The sequence below is a fragment of the Plecotus auritus genome (assembly GCF_963455305.1).
Source record: "Plecotus auritus genome assembly, chromosome: 11".
NCBI lineage: Eukaryota > Metazoa > Chordata > Mammalia > Chiroptera > Vespertilionidae > Plecotus > Plecotus auritus.
Genome location: NC_137777.1, coordinates 50,010,501 through 50,026,304, shown reverse-complemented (window position 1 = coordinate 50,026,304; position 15,804 = coordinate 50,010,501). Strand labels below are relative to the sequence as shown.

At 40.7% G+C, this 15,804-nt stretch overlaps 1 protein-coding gene across 1 annotated transcript in view; it reads left to right on the top strand.

The window, feature by feature from the left end:
• SPIDR (scaffold protein involved in DNA repair) overlaps nucleotides 1–15,804 on the top strand; it is a 378,562-nt gene that overhangs the window by 257,311 nt on the left and 105,447 nt on the right. The window contains exons 9-10 of the mRNA XM_080646739.1: nucleotides 12,240–12,435; nucleotides 13,823–14,049. Of these exons, the coding sequence (XP_080502865.1) occupies nucleotides 12,240–12,435; nucleotides 13,823–14,049 (423 nt within the window). The remainder of the gene's footprint in view (nucleotides 1–12,239; nucleotides 12,436–13,822; nucleotides 14,050–15,804) is intronic.

The window sequence follows — 15,804 nt, the reverse complement described above, 5'->3', positions numbered from 1 at the left end:
GGCCTGCGGGCCAGATCTGGCTGTTCTATCCGGTTCTCTTGCTCTCCCCTCCGCTCCTTTACTTTGAATTTATATTAGTTCACACAAACACTCCATCCATGCTTTTGTTCCGGCCCTCCGGTCCAGTTTAAGAACCCATTGTGGCCCTCGAGTCAAAAACTTTGCCCACCCCTGCTCTATCCACTGAGCCAAACCAGCTAGGGCAGGCTATGACATTTCTTAGCCCATCCAGCAGCGGACCTTCGTTTTTTCCTCCAGGAGTGAGGTGGAAAAATCCTAGATCACCTTCTTGGATTCTTACTACCCAGGTTACCAAGAACACTGCAAGTGGCGTACTGGGAGCTTAGCCAGTGAAAAGGTATTTCCTTTGTAGCTTACACGCAGAGGTGGGACTGCTGGCGCGCTGTCTCCCAGCGGGGGCAGGCCCCCCTGTGTGTTGTGTCTCCGCTCCAGGCCCGCCCCCCTGTGTGTTGTGTCTCCGCTCTGGGCTCGCCCCCAGCCCCAGCAGCCGCCGCACTGTGGCCACTGGGGCTGGGGGCGGCACGCAGTCCCCTCCCGCCCATCTGTGCACACAGCCTCCTTCTGAGCTGGTCGTGACTGTTACACTGTCCCAGTTAATTTGCCTATTACCTCTTTAGATAGATGATAGATAGATAGATAGATAGATAGATAGATAGATAGATAGATTTCCCCATTCTTCTGAGTGGTATTTGTGACCATCTTATTAATGTCATAATTACATTGGTTTTAAAGATAACTAATTTTAAATAACTTGTTTATATTATTATTACCTATGTAATAGATGATGGTAGGGATTTGAATTCTCAGTTTCAACACTGAGGTCACCTTACACTTAATTTCCTCAAGGGGCAAAATGAAAACAATCCACAGGAGTGCCCGGAGAACTGACAGTCTCTGGGGAAAGGCTCTCTCCACTCTCTACCTTCACCCCAGCTGAGACAAGGGGTTAGGGCCAAATATGCAGGGCTCTCCACCTCAGGAGAAGGCCCGGGGTAAGCAAAGAAAATGCTAACAAATGCATTGTCACCTGAGGTGGCTGCTGGGGATCAGAAGACTGCAGACAGTGTGCAGTCTAGAACTAGCTTGACAATATGGTGCCACTTTTCAATTTGGAGGGGAAAGGATCTCTTTTTCCCACTCATGACTTGGTAAAGGTTTATTTAAAGAACACAATTTTAAGACAGTTTTTTCCTTTAATGTTTTGTCTTTGTTATACGAGGTACACCTGTTTTTAGGGCTTAGTTATAGGCATGGGGGGAATATTTATTCATACTCCTTGTTATATATAGTTCTGTCTTCCACCCCTCCCAAACCTACCTCTCTGACTTTCCTCTTACCATCCACTCAAAATGTACTCCAGGTCTAATCTTAGTTCACTTTATTAGGGAAGTTTCCGACTGCAGTCTAGAGAGAATTTCTTAGGTCTGTTTTGATTTTTGACAGTTCTTTTTAGTAAATATGCTTCCTGGTATTTAGAATCATTGAGCTAATGAGAAACAGTACTTTTCTGCTGTTTCTTCTTTATCTATGAAGACAGAAATGAGCTAATACTCATCAATGACGACTACAAGTTTTGTTCTTTTACACACATAATTAGATTAAATTCTTGCAAAACCCAGGGAGAGATGCAGGCCAGGGTCACACAGGCCTTCTTGAAGCCCAAGGTCCATCTTCTCTCTACCAGACCACACCTCTTGTCATTCTGCTTCCAGGTACCACGCGGCCTTTGGGCTCCTGTTTGTCCACAGAAAAGCAGGATTATCACATGCTCAGGGTGGCCTGTCTAGGTGGTAGTGGGGTGTGAAAACAAGATTTGGGATCTGCAAAAACCCAAATCTTTAGCATTCAGTCTATTTTGCAATAACAATCCTAAAGATAGAAAAGCTCATTGTCTCTTAGTTGATCTCTTTTTTCTGATTCTGTAAGAGAATGGAATGTTTACAATATATTTTTATTGAATTTATTAGGATGGCATTGCTTAATAAGATTATATAGGTTTTAGGTGTACAATTCTATGATACATCAATAGAGCCTCTAGTATTGTATAATACCAAATAGAAGGAGAAGAGAACATGTCTAAGACTACAGTCATGCTAGGTGAAATCATACTTTCATGGATGTGATTTTCACAGGAGCACTGTCTTTTAATAATGTTTTAGTTGCTCGTATTGGAACTAAGAGGGAGAGAATACCTATTTAACATGACCTCTGACTAGTCTTGCATCTATCTGATTACTTTCCTATTCAGTCTAAAGTTGATATCTTTTTGTGTAATAAAATCTTTAAAGTGTGAAGAACTTGTCTAATTCTTCTAATATACACTGAGTGGCCAGATTATTATGATCTCTGAATGCATAATAATCTGGCCACTCTGTGTGTGTGTGTGTGTGTGTGTGTGTGTGTGTGTGTGTGTGTACATACGCATACATACTAGAGGCCCGGTGCACAAAATTTGTGCACTTGGGGGAGCGGGGAGCGGTCCCTCAGCCCAGCCTGCGCCCTCTTGCAGTCCGGGAGCCCTCGGGGGAGGTCTGACAGATGGACATTCTTAGTGCTGTCACGGAGGCAGGAGAGGCTCCTGCCAGTGCCACTGGGCTCGGCAGACGTGTGCCCGGCTCAGGGCTTCTAGCTAAGCAGCGCTCACCCTGTGGGAGTGCACTGATCATCAGGGGGCATCTCCTGCATTGAGCATCTGCCCCTTGGTGGTCAGTGTGTGTCATAGCAACTGGTCATTCCACCATTCAGTCAATTTACATATTAGCCTTTTATTATATAGGCTATATTAGAGGTCTGGTGCATAAATTCGTGCATGGGTGGGGTCCAGCCAGCCTGGACAGGGGGGAGGGGACATGGGCAGTTGGCCGGCCTGCCTGCTGGTCGAACTCCTGGTGGAGGGACAATTTGCATATTACCCTTCTATTATATAGGATATACACTGAGTGGCCAGATTATTATGCTTTAAGAGATCATAATAATCTGGCCACTCCATGTATAACCACTGTTTAATCCCTTTAGGAAATCACATTCAAATATTTACTTTTATAAGGTTTTAGTTAAATATGTTTTTTGTTTGTTTTTTTAAATATATTTTATTGATTTTTTACAGAGAGGAAGGGAGAGGGATAGAGAGTTAGAAACATCGATGAGAGAGAAACATCGATCAGCTGCCTCCTGCACACCCCCTACTGGGGATGTGCCCGCAACCAAGGTACATGCCCTTGACCGGAATCGAACCTGGGACCTTTCAGTCCGCAGGCTGACGCTCTATCCACTGAGCCAAACCGGTTTTGGCTAAATATGTTTTTATAATTCATTGTGCACATGTGCTTTTCTTAAATGCAAATACTATTTTTAAAAATGAAAAGGTTTGGCATATATACATATAAGATTATTGTTATTGGAGGAGAATCAAGATGGCAGCATAGGTAAACACCTATACTTGCTGCCTCTCACAACCACATCAAAATTACAACTAAAAGGCAGAACATCTACCACCCAGAACTGCGTGAAAGCTGACTTAGTGGAAGTTCCACAACTAGAGAGGTGAAGAAAGCACATTGAGACTGGTAAGAGGTGCGGAGGCACCTGGATGTGTTGGCACCTGGATGTGCTGCTCTTTTAATTGGGAGGGAGATATAAGGGAGATATAAGCTCTCGCTTGCTCTGAACTCCAGTTCCAGGCAAGACTCTGGGGGACTCACATACATACGGGGAGAAACTGGACTGTCTGGCATCAGGACAGGAACACGAAGGCGGCTTTCTCTCAGAGGTGCTCACAGCAATCATTGTTCCTGCACGGGGGCACGGGACGTGGAGACCTAGGGACCTCTCTGGTGCAGGGCTGACTGGCAGCCATTGCTGTTTGCTCCGCCCTGGTGATTCCCAGAGACCCCATCCCACCCAATTTACAACCCCACCCAAGCTTTTGCATATGAATGGCCTGTCTTTTCTCCACCTAAAACCTGTCAAACTGCAGCTGGGTCAGAGAGCCCCAGAGCTTCCAAAAGAAGGCCCAAGGCCCAACAGGCAGCAGCAGCCTGCCTTGCTTCACAGCTGGGCATCGTCTGGGCACTTCCAAACCCCTTACAGAGAGAAATCTGCAGATGTCTCTGTAGCTCCTGCTGGGCGGCCCCAGACAGTGGCTAACTTTGCACCTCCTTGGGGATCCAAGAGCCAGTGTACCCAGTGGTCATTGTGAGACCATACCGGATTACAACTCTTCACATCCATAAGTGACACACTCAAGAGGCAGACTCAGTGAGCATCAAAGCCCCACTTAAGCAAGTCCTGCCCCATAAGGGTGTCTCTTGCGCAACAGATCTTCCAGTGTAGACACAGCTGGTCATCACAGCCAATTGGCCTGGAGGTCAATTCCTCCCAGTGATGCCAACAGCAATCAAGGGTTAACTACAACAAGACTGTGCACACAGCCCACAAAGGGGTGCACCAAGAGCATCCACCTCTTGGTGACTGGGGAGGCTGAGCCCCTGGGCCCTATAGGTCACCAACCACACAAGGCTACTCTATCAACTCAAGGAGACTTAGCAGCTAACCAGTACATAGAAACAAACACAGGGAAGCAGCCAAAATGCGGAGACAAAGAAACAAGTCACAAGTGAAAGAAATGGATGAAAGCAAAATACTGGCTATTGTGTTCATAACCATGGTTATAAGGTTACTCAAGAATCTTCTAGAAACCTCCAAGAAATTTAGTGAGAGCCTCAAGGATATGAAAAAGGACCAATCAGAAATTAAGCATACACTGACTGAAATAAAGAATAATATACAGAGATTCAACAGCAGACTAGAGGATCCCAAGAATCAAGTCAAAGATTTGAAATACGAAGAAGCAAAAAAGATCCAACCGGAAAAGCAAAAAGAAAAAGAATCCAAAAATATGAAGATAGTGTAAGGAGCCTCTGGGACAACTTCAAGCGTACCAACATCCAAATTTTGGGGGTACCAGAAGAAGAGAGAGAGCAAGATATTGAAAACCTATTTGAAGAAATAATGACCGAAAACTTCCCCTACCTGGTGAAAGAAATAGACTTACAAGCCAGGCAGCGCAGAGAACCCCAAACAAGAGGACTCCAAAGAGGACCACACCAAGACACATCATAATTAAAATGCCAAGGGCAAAAGACAAAGAGAGAATCTTAAAATCACCAAAAGAAAAATAGTTACCTACAATGGAGTACACATACAGCTATCAGCTGATTTCTCAACAAAAACTGCAGGCCAGAAGAGAGTGGCAAGAACTATACAAAGTAATGAATTGCAAGAACCTACAACCAAGATTACTCTACCCAGCAAAGCTATCATTTAGAATTGAAGGTCAGATAAAGATCTTCACAGACAAGAAAAAGCTAAAGGAGTTCATCACCACCAAACCATTATTATATGAAATTCTGAAGGGTATTCTTTAAGAAGAGGAAGAAGAAAAAGGTAAAGATAAAAAATTATGAACAACAAAGTGACAACAAATACATATCTATCAACAAGTGAACTAAAAATCAAATGAATAAGAAACCTGATGAACAGAACAGACTGGTGAATGTAATAGAATTAGGGGCATGGAAAGAGAGCAGACTGACAATTCTCGGGGGGAAGGGGTTGTGGGGGTTGTGGGAAGAGATTGGACAAAGCGCTTACACCTATGGACGAGGTCAGTGGGAGGATAGGGGGAGGGTCTGGAGTGGAGTGGGACCAGTTGGAGGGGAGCTATGGTGGGAAAAAAGAGGAACATCTGTAATAATCTGAACAATAAAGATTTTTTTTAAGATTATTGTTATTTATTTATTTCTCAAATAAATTTATGAAAAGTATTTCCTTGCTCAAATTAAGCTATTCTTTTTTTTGTAATTCCTTGTTAGTATTTGGAATGTTAACTAAAATTGTGTATATATTTCTTTTTTATATATACATTTTATTGATTTTAGAGAGGAAGGAAGAGGGAGAGAGAGATAGAAACATCAATGATGAGAGAGAATCATTGATTGGCTGCCTCCTGCACGCCCCCTACTGGGGATCAAGCCCGCAACCCAGGCATGTGCCCTTGGCTGGAATCAAACCTGGGACCCTTCAGTCCACAGGCTGACGCTCTATCCATTGAGCCAAACCAGCTAGGGCGTGTATATATTTCTTTTATTTTATGTTTATTACCTTTGTGCAAAAGAAATTGAATAACCAAGTCTAATTTGCTCTTTGGGTGATTTGCATACTTTAGGGAGTAAAATGAAACATTAAGTTATAATATAGAGTAATGTTTGCAATAAGTTCCTAAAATACTTGTATATACTTTTAAAGGTGAAAATAAAGACCTGTGTTGCATCATTCTAGTGTTTTATAAACATTATTAAATGTGTTATTGCAAATTTTATTTCTGTTGAATTTTTTTATTGAGGTATAATTGACATAAAATTAGTGTCAGGTGTACAACATAATGATTTGCTACTTGTATATATCACAAAATGATCACCTCAGTAAGTATAGTTAACATCTGTCAACCATGCATTGTTACAACTTTTTCTTGTGATAAGGACTTTTAAGATCTACTCTCTTAGCAACTTTCAGATATGCAATACAATGTTATTAAATACTAGAGGCCTGGTGCACGAATTTGTGCACGAGTGGAGTCCCTCGGCCTGGCCAGCAATTGGGGCCATCTCTCCCAGTCCCGATCAGAGCCAGCTGGCCAGGGGGAGGGACCACAGGAGGTTGGCTGTGGGAGCGCACTGACCACCAGGGGGCAGCTCTGGCAGTCCCGGATTGGAGAGGGTGCAGGCTGGGCTGAGGGGCCCCCCCATCCCATGTACACGAATTTCGTGCACCAGGCCTCTAGTTGTAAATAATGCTGCTGTGTACATGGGTGCATATATATTTTCAAATTAGTATTTTGGACTTCTTTGGATAAATACCCTGAAGTGGAATTGCTGTTTCATAAGGTAGTTCTATTTTTAATTTTTTTGAGGAACCTACATACTGTTTCACATAGTGGCCTCCATACTGCAGTTCCACCAACATTGCACAAAGGTTCCCTTTTCTCTACATCCTTGTCAACTCTTGTCTGTTGATTTATTGATGGTAGCCATTCTGACAGGTGTGAGGTGATACCTCATTGTAGTTTTAATTTGCATCTCTCTGATGAATAGTGATGTTGAGCACTTTTGCATGTCTATTGGCCATCTGTATGTCCTCTATGGAGCAGTGTATATTCAGGTTCTCTGCCTATGTTTTCATTAGATTGTTTTTTTTTTTGGTGTTATATTGTATGAATTTGTTATAAATTTTTTTATATTAGCCCCTTATCAGATATATTATTGATGAATATCTTATCTTAATTGGTAGGTTGTTTTTTTAATTTTGTTGATAGTTTCCTTTGCTGTGCAAAAACTTTTTAGTTTGATGCAGTAACATTTGTTTATTTTGGAGTGGTGGTAGTTTCTTTGTTTAAGGAGACATATCAGAAAAAATATTACTAACAGCAATGTCAGAGAGTTTACTGTCTATGTTTTCTTTACAAGTTCTATGGTTTCATGTCTTACACTTAAGTCTTTAATCCATTTTGAGTTTTTCCTTGTAGATGGTGGAAGAGGTAATGTAATTTCATCTTTTGGTGTTTATCCAGTTTACCCAACTCAATCTATTGAAATAAACTGTCTTAACCCCATTGTATGTTCTTGCCTCCTTTGTTATATATCAATTGACCATATAGGTGTGAATTTATTTCTGGGCTCTCTATTTTGTTCCATTGATCTCTATTATTTAATGATCTCTAGGTCTGTTTTTATGCCAATATCATACTGTTTTCATTACTATAGCCTTGTAGTATAGTCTGATATCAGATAGAATGATACCTCCAAATTAGTCTTTCTCAAGATAGCTGTGGCTTTTTTGTTATTGTAGTTTCTTATAAATGTTATAATTATTTGTTTTATTTCTGTAAACAATGCCATTTGTATTTTGATAAAGATTGCATTGAACCTATAGATTGCTTTGGATGGTTTAGAAATGGTAATGATGTTCATTCTTTCTATCTGTGGTACTTCCGCTTATTTGTATCTCTTTAGTTAGTTTCTTCAATGTCTTATACTTTTCTGAGTACTTGTCTTTTACCTTCTTGATCAAGTTTATTCCTAGGTTAGTTTTTTTATGCAATTGTAAATGGGGTTGTTTTCTTAATTTCTCTTTCTGATAGTTTGTTATTGGTGTATAAAAATGCAACTGATTTCTTCATATTAATTTTGTATCCTGTTGCTTTACCAAATTCACTTATCAGTTCTATTAGTGTTTGGGTGGAATTTTGAGATTCTCTATATATAGTATTATGTCATGTGCAAATAATGACAATTTTAGTTCTCTTCATTTGTTAAAATCTTTGAGTTATTTCCTCAATGTTTTTTAGCTTCAGAATACAAGTCATGTGCATGTTGTGTTAGAATTATATCAAAAGTTTTTTGGTTTTTTGCAATTAGAAATTATTTAGATTTTTAGTTTTGGTGTCCAGATGTTCATTGATAGATATAGAAACACAAATTAAGTTTTGTGTTATGCTATGATCTTTCTGAACTCACTAGTTTTGGGAATTATTTTGTTGATTACTTGAATTTTCTATGTGAGCAATTGTAACCTGCTGATATTCTATTTAGTAGTTCTATTAAATAATGGGGGAGGGGAGTTCCAGTCTCCCACTTTAATTGGGGTTTGCTGATTTTTCCTTCCAGTTTCATTAGTTTTTGCTTCATGTATTCTGAATCTGTGGTGTTTGATGCACACACATTTAAGATTGCTGTGTCTTCTTGGTGGACTGACCCTTCCATCATTATTTAATGTCCCTCTCTATCTCTGATAATTCTTTTTGCTCTTAAGCCTGATTCATGTGGTATTAGTATTCCTTCCCCATTATATTTGTATTAATGTTAAATGATACATTTTTTCTATCCTTTTACTTTCATCCTATCTATATCTTTTTTTTTTTTTGAGAGAGAGAGAAACATCGATTTGTGGTCCCACCTATTTATGCATTCATTGGTTGATTCTTGTATGTGCCGTGACCGGGGATTGAACCTGCAACCTTGGTGTGTCGGAACGACATTCTAACCAACTGAGCTACACAACCAGGGCTGATAATATATGTTTATATATATATATTATTTTTATAGCTATTTTATTGGTTGCTCTAGTCATTACATTATATATATACTTATCACAGTCTATTGGGTTAACAATTTGCCATTCTGATGAAGTGTATAAATCTTATTTCTTATATCCCTATATTGTTCTCATTTGTAATATTATTGTCTTAATATTTCCTGTGCATATATTTAGAACCATATCAGACAGTGTTATGATTTTGCTTCAAATCCAAATAAATTCTTGAAAACAACAGGAGTAGAAAAACCTATTGTACTTACCTGTATTTTCCCACTTATATTTCTTTGCACAGATGTGGAGGTTCTGCTCATTGTTTTTCAGTCTGTGTTTTCTTTGTTGTTCATATTGGTTAAAGTCTATTATTTTATCTTCAAGTTTACTTATTCTTTTCTCTGGTCCCTCCATTCTGCTGTTGAACCTATTTATTGATTTTTTAAAATTATTGTATTTCTTAGTTTTGAAATTTCATTAAAAATATTTCTTTGCCCAGACTGTATTTGTTTGCTGAGACTTTCTACTTTTGTCTTGTTTGCATTTATAATTGTTCATTGAAGCATGCTTATAATGGCTGCCTTAATATCTTTGTCAGATAATTCTAACATGTTTCATCTCAGCATTGTCATTTAGTAATTGCCTTTTTTTATTCAAGGTGAGATTTTTTCCCAGGTTTTAGTATAACAAGTGACTTTTTATGGCAACCTGTACATTTTGGGTATTTGACATCTGGACCTTATTTAAATATATGTATGTGGCTTTGTATGATACTGCTCTGAGACAAGAAGGGGGCTTCTTATTACTGCCAGGTGGAGGTTGAAGTTCAGATTTCCCACTTGACCTCCATTGGTACCTGACTGGGAAAGGAGTCCTTATTACTGCTGAGCAGATATGAGTTCCATCTTCCTGCTAGGTTTCCAATGACATCAACTGGCTGGGAGGGAGCTTGGTTACTGCTCCCACCTGGCTTCCACTGGTAACACTGTAAAAGGTTGGAGGGTGGAAGGTGGCTCAGTAATGCTGGGTCTGACATTCTGCCAGGCCTGTTTTGACTCTGTGCCAGAGGGGTGAGGAGGGATGTTTGATTACTAATGTTAGGTGGGGGTGGAAGTCCAGGTGGTCACCACTGTTGTAGTGTGTATGTGGGGAAACTCCTTACAAGCCTGCAGGGATGAAAGCCCCTATCCCGCCTTCTCACACCACCACTACGGGCTATGGGGACTCCTATTACAAGCCGATGAGGGTGGAAGTCTGGGTTCCCCTCACCCTTTGCTGGTGTGCGTGAAGGGGGAACAGTTTTTAGAGGAGAGCAGGTGTTTTCTGTCTCACTAGGCTGCTCCTTCCCTCGTCCTTTGGTTGAAGAGATGAAGCTTTTGTGGCGGCTTTTCCTGTCTGCACCTATTACTGTTTCCAGATTTTCAGGTTCCTCAGCTCCACGTCTGGAATATAAGAGGCAAAAAGAAAACCCAGGAACTTGTCCTCCTTCTCTCCACCTTTCAATGTCTTCTTACATTTAATTTATGTCTAATGTCAGGTATTTCAGTTGTACTTAATGAAATAGGAGAACATATGTCTGGTCCATTTTCCCAAAAATGGAAGTCATAATTTTTTCTGAATGTTAAGCAACACTGTCTGTTTTGAGGCAAAAGTGTTAGGATCTTCTCAAATCAGATGTCTGAAAGGAACCAGGAGAATGTCTCTTGTATTACCAGACTTCTCTACTTAAATATGAGGCATGTCTGTGACTGTGGTCCATTTGGGTGTATTCCTTTGATATTTGATGTCAAGTTACCATATTGTTCCATGTATAAGATGCTATTTTTTTTTCTAAAATTGTTAGACTGAAGTCAGCTGAGGAGGGAGCCAAGCGGGTGCTTAGCTGCCCATACCTTGTCAAACAGGCTTCCTCCAATCACGAGCCTTCTTGTTACTCACATCAGCTGATGCTGAAACTGGAGGTGAAGGTGGGGAGTGTGCAGATGCAACAGGGACTGGGGCGTTCTGAGCCCATAAAGATGTCAAAAATAAAAAGATAAATACTGGTAAACGATTGTCTTACTCTGCAAAATTCAAACAATGCAATCAGCTATGCAAAAGAGCATGGAAATCAAGCTGCAGAGACAATTTGGACCCCCTCCCACTGAGTGTATCATCAGAGAGTGGAGAAAACAGAAAGAACAACTCCTTAAGATGCCAAAAAAAAAGGCCTTAAGAGGAAAATCAGCAATATGTTTAAAATATTTATTTCTTTTTTTAAAAAAAATTTATTTTTATTGATTTCAGAGAGGAAGGGAGAGAGAGATAGAAACATCAATGATGAGAGAATCATTGATTGACTGCCTCCTGCATGGCCCCTACTGGGGATCGAGCCTACAACCTAGGCATGTGCCCCTGACCGGAATCAAACCCGGGACCCTTCAGTCCACAGGCCAATGCTCTATCCACTAAGCAAAACTGGCTAGGGCAAAAATATTGATATCTCAATTTTGGGTTGGAAAAGTAGGGGGCATCTTATACATGGAAAAATACAGTATTTGAAAGATCAGACCTGTCAGAAAGTATGAAGGTGTTATTTGTAAACAGCATTTATTTATTTGTTTGTTTATTTTTAATGTTTACATTTTTATTGTTGAAAGTATTATACCTGCTCCCTCCCACAGCCTTCACCACACTATTGTCTGTGTCCCTGGGTTATTCAAATTTGCATGTAAGTTCTTTGGTTAAGAGATTAATAGCATTTATTTTAATGGTGAATTCTTTGAGCTTCTTGATAGTCTTTGCTCACTGCTTGCACTTCTCCCTGAGGGATCCTAAGTCCATCTTCTACCAGAGTAGGAGGGTCTCAGAGAAGCCCAGGCACTAGCCCCTCTCCTGACACAGAACTTTCACTGGGAAAGTAAAAGCAGACCCATTGACAGTCACTCTTGAGTGTGTGAGGGCGGCTGTCACTCAGTGGGCTTGCTTTTAGCTGTAGAAGCAGGCAAGTCATTGTTCTTTGTGTTCCTGATTTTGAAAGAACATAAGGGGAAACCAGCTTTGCAAATAAACTGTTGTATTTTTCCCCTTTCCAGGCAAAAGCTTATTATCCCAAATGGAAGTTGCCCTGTTATTCTGAATACTTATTTCTGCAAGAAAGTTGTTGCCAAAGAAGATTCAAGAATAACACATGAAGTGCACTTCTGGGACACACCCCTTCCAAGAAGAAACACCACTTTATCCCAGATGTTTAGATTTAAGAGTCTAACAAATAATTCACCTGAAAGCCAGGTAACTCTCTTTGGCTTAGACCTTTTATGCTTTGTAATAATATTTGAAAGGATTATAAGGGGAGATGTTTACTTTTGGTCTTACTTCAAATATTCAGCTAATATACTGTATATGCTAGAACATAATATATATGCATTATTGTTATGCCTAAAGAAATTATAGTTCAGTTCAGTATTTAGTTGTGATATTTTATAGTATTTTATGTAATTTTAGTATTTATTCTAAATTATTAATATACTAGAGGCCCTGTGCACAAAATTCGTGCACAGGTAGGGTCCCTAGGCCTGGCCGGCTATTAGAGCCGATTGGGGCCTTCCTTTGCCGGCTGCCTGCCGGGGCCTTCCTTCATTCCGCACCACCCCCTGGTGGTCAGCACACATCATAGCCAGCAATCGAACTCCCAGTCTCCCGGTCGAACTCCTGAGGAGACACTTTGCATATTAGCCTTTTATATATATTGATATGAGTGTTGATTTTTTCTGTTCTCATTTTATAATTACCTAAGATTTTTGTTTAAGCCCTCTTTTATTATTAAAATGCATTTTTCTTTTTCACACTATCTGTATCACTTGGGATAAAAAGAGCTGCAAAAACTTGAAATTATAAATTGTAGATTGTTTTTGGCATTTTATTGGCCCAGAGCCCTGATCATCTGCCAAAATGAGTTTAAGGAATCACCAACCTTCCCTTGCTGTGAGCATGAAGTGCACTCCTGGGACCCCTCCAAGCTATGTGGCTCCCAGTGCACCTGGCTCAGGTTGCCAAGTTACTTGATCCAGCACTGAATGGAATGCTGATAGTGACAGACAGCATGAGGGGACATAAGAAAGACAGAAAAGCAGATAGATTTTCATCCTGTCTTGTATAAGTGTAATCAAGCAGAATCTCCCTTGGCTCGGTTGGAGCATCCTCCCATACACCAAAAGGTGGCAGGTTCGATTCCAGTCAGGGCACATGCAAGAGACAGCTAATTGATGATTCTCAATATCTCTCTCTTTCTCTCTTCCTCTATCTAAAATCAATTTTTTAAAAAATATAGGCGATAAACTTTTTAAAAAATTAGTGTCTGGAGGGAATTATGTGAAAAGGAGAACTCTCTAATCAATTTAAAATATGGCTCAAAGTATATTAATGCTTCACCTTCATGAAATATGTTTTCAGCAACAGCGATAATGAAGCTGCAACATAGCCTAGTGGTTAAGAGTATGGACTTTGGAGCCAGGTGTTCTGGTTCAATCCTGCCTCAGCCACTTTCTTCTAGGTAACCTTGGGCATTTTTCTTTTAGTGTTCTGCATTTACATCATAGGATTACCTAAGAATATCATCATTTGTTAGTGTGTGCCATCATGAGTCAGACTGAAATCTTCCCTTGCGTGTCTTGGCCAGGTTATGTGCAGTCTCCCCACCCTGAGGACAGACTGGACCCACAGGCACTGCTCATCTCAAGCGCCCCTCAGCGACTCGCTCCTGGACACAGTAGAAAGCCAAGGAGCTGCCACGTGGTCAGGAGTTGGAGTCCCAGTGGTGGTGCAGAGAGTTTACTTTCTTCCCTGCAGGTGTCAGCAGGGAGGCGGCTCAGCTGCTCCACCCAGCTCAGACGCACCGAGCTTCCGGTGAGTGACAACACAGGCATGGGGTACCTAGAGTTACTTAGAGAAAGGAGAGGTCTTTCAGGAGCAGTTTCTTGTCTACACTCACCATATACATGGATTATTTTTGCTTGTTTGTTTTCTAGCATCAACATTTGGGACCAGGGTATGACAAAGGATTCTATTTATTTATATAAAAAGTCCTACTAAAATAATTATATTTGTACTGTTTACTTTTACCTTTAATGAGTCATGTTATTGCAAGTAATACAAATACAAGATATACTAGAATTGTTGTAGAAAAGCCAAGATGTGGTTACCCTTGCCCTAGCTGGTTTGGCTGAGTAGATAGAGTGCATGGACTGAAGGGTCCCAGGTAAAACGATGCGGTTACCCTACCTAAAAAGACCACTAACTGTATTATCTATCAAATTTTACATCTCTTAAAACCTGAGTACATGTCAGTTAGTAGACTGTAATCTAGCCTTTCAGAGACACTGTTTTCATCCATGCAGCACTACTTAACAGCTTTCTGCAATGATGTAAATTGGTGTATCTGCGCTACCCAGTGAGGTAGCCACTGGCTACACGCGGTTATTGCGCACTTGGCTAGTGGGACTGGGGAACTCAATTTTAAATTTTATTTAATTTCAATTAACTTATTTTAAGTAGCTTCATGTGTTTAGTGGCCCGTGTTGGACAGTGCTGCTAGGTGAATACATACATAAACAAGGCCAAATGTGATTCAGAGTCACTTTTACTCACATGAACAGAGAAAATGATGTCTTCTTTTCTTCTCAGATGTAGGCTCTTCCTGGCTTTACATTTTTTCAAACTGCTATAGACACATTGTTGACAGAAGTTTATTTCTTTATGTCGGAGCCTTGAGGTTGTCTTTCTTCCTATGTTAAGCTGCCCTTGGAGCAGTAATATGGATTTACAACAGAAGAGAACTTAAAAGTATAGATGCCAGTTCAGCAATCATTTTTTCTATCTACTCTTAATAAGAAAACATATTATAGAAATAATAATAATTCTATTTTAAGGGTGCCTTCTGATGCTATTCAAAAGGAGCAACAAGGAACACTTCTGTATTAATTATGAATTCTCCTCAAGTGTATGGCCCCTGATTTGAAAGTACTATGAATTTCAAAATGTCTTTTTTAGGTGTGGAGTTAGAGAATATTTCTTTTGGATTGTAGAAAAAAGTTTTTTATTTATTTGTGTGAAATACATAAAGAATCTATCAGTTTTAAGGTTTTTACTATGACTTGTACTATTGACCAGTCTTGTACTCGTTGACTTAATTCTGTGGTAAATCCAAATAGAATTATCTGAGATAGTTAAGATTAGACATAGGTTTTGTTTTGTTTTGCTTTTTATGGCATACTAGAGGCCCAGTGCACGAAATTCCCTCTCCAATCTGGGACCCCTTGAGGATGTCCCTCTCACAGTCCAGGACTGCTGGTTCCCAACCGCTCACCTGCCTCTGCCTGATTGCCCCTAACCGCTTCTGCTTGCCAGCCTAATCACCCCCTAACCACTACCCTGCCAGCCTGATCGACCTCTAACTGCTCCACAGCTGGCCCGATTGCCCCTAACTGCCCTCCCCTGCCAGCCTGATCACCCCTAACTGTCCTCCCCTATAGTCCTGCCCCCCCCAACTGCCCTCCCCTGCAGTCCTGGGTTCCCCCCAACTGCCCTCCCCTGCAGGCCTGGTTCCCCTCCCCAACTCCCCTCCCCTGCAGGCCTGCCCCCCCCCAACTGCCCTCCCCTGCT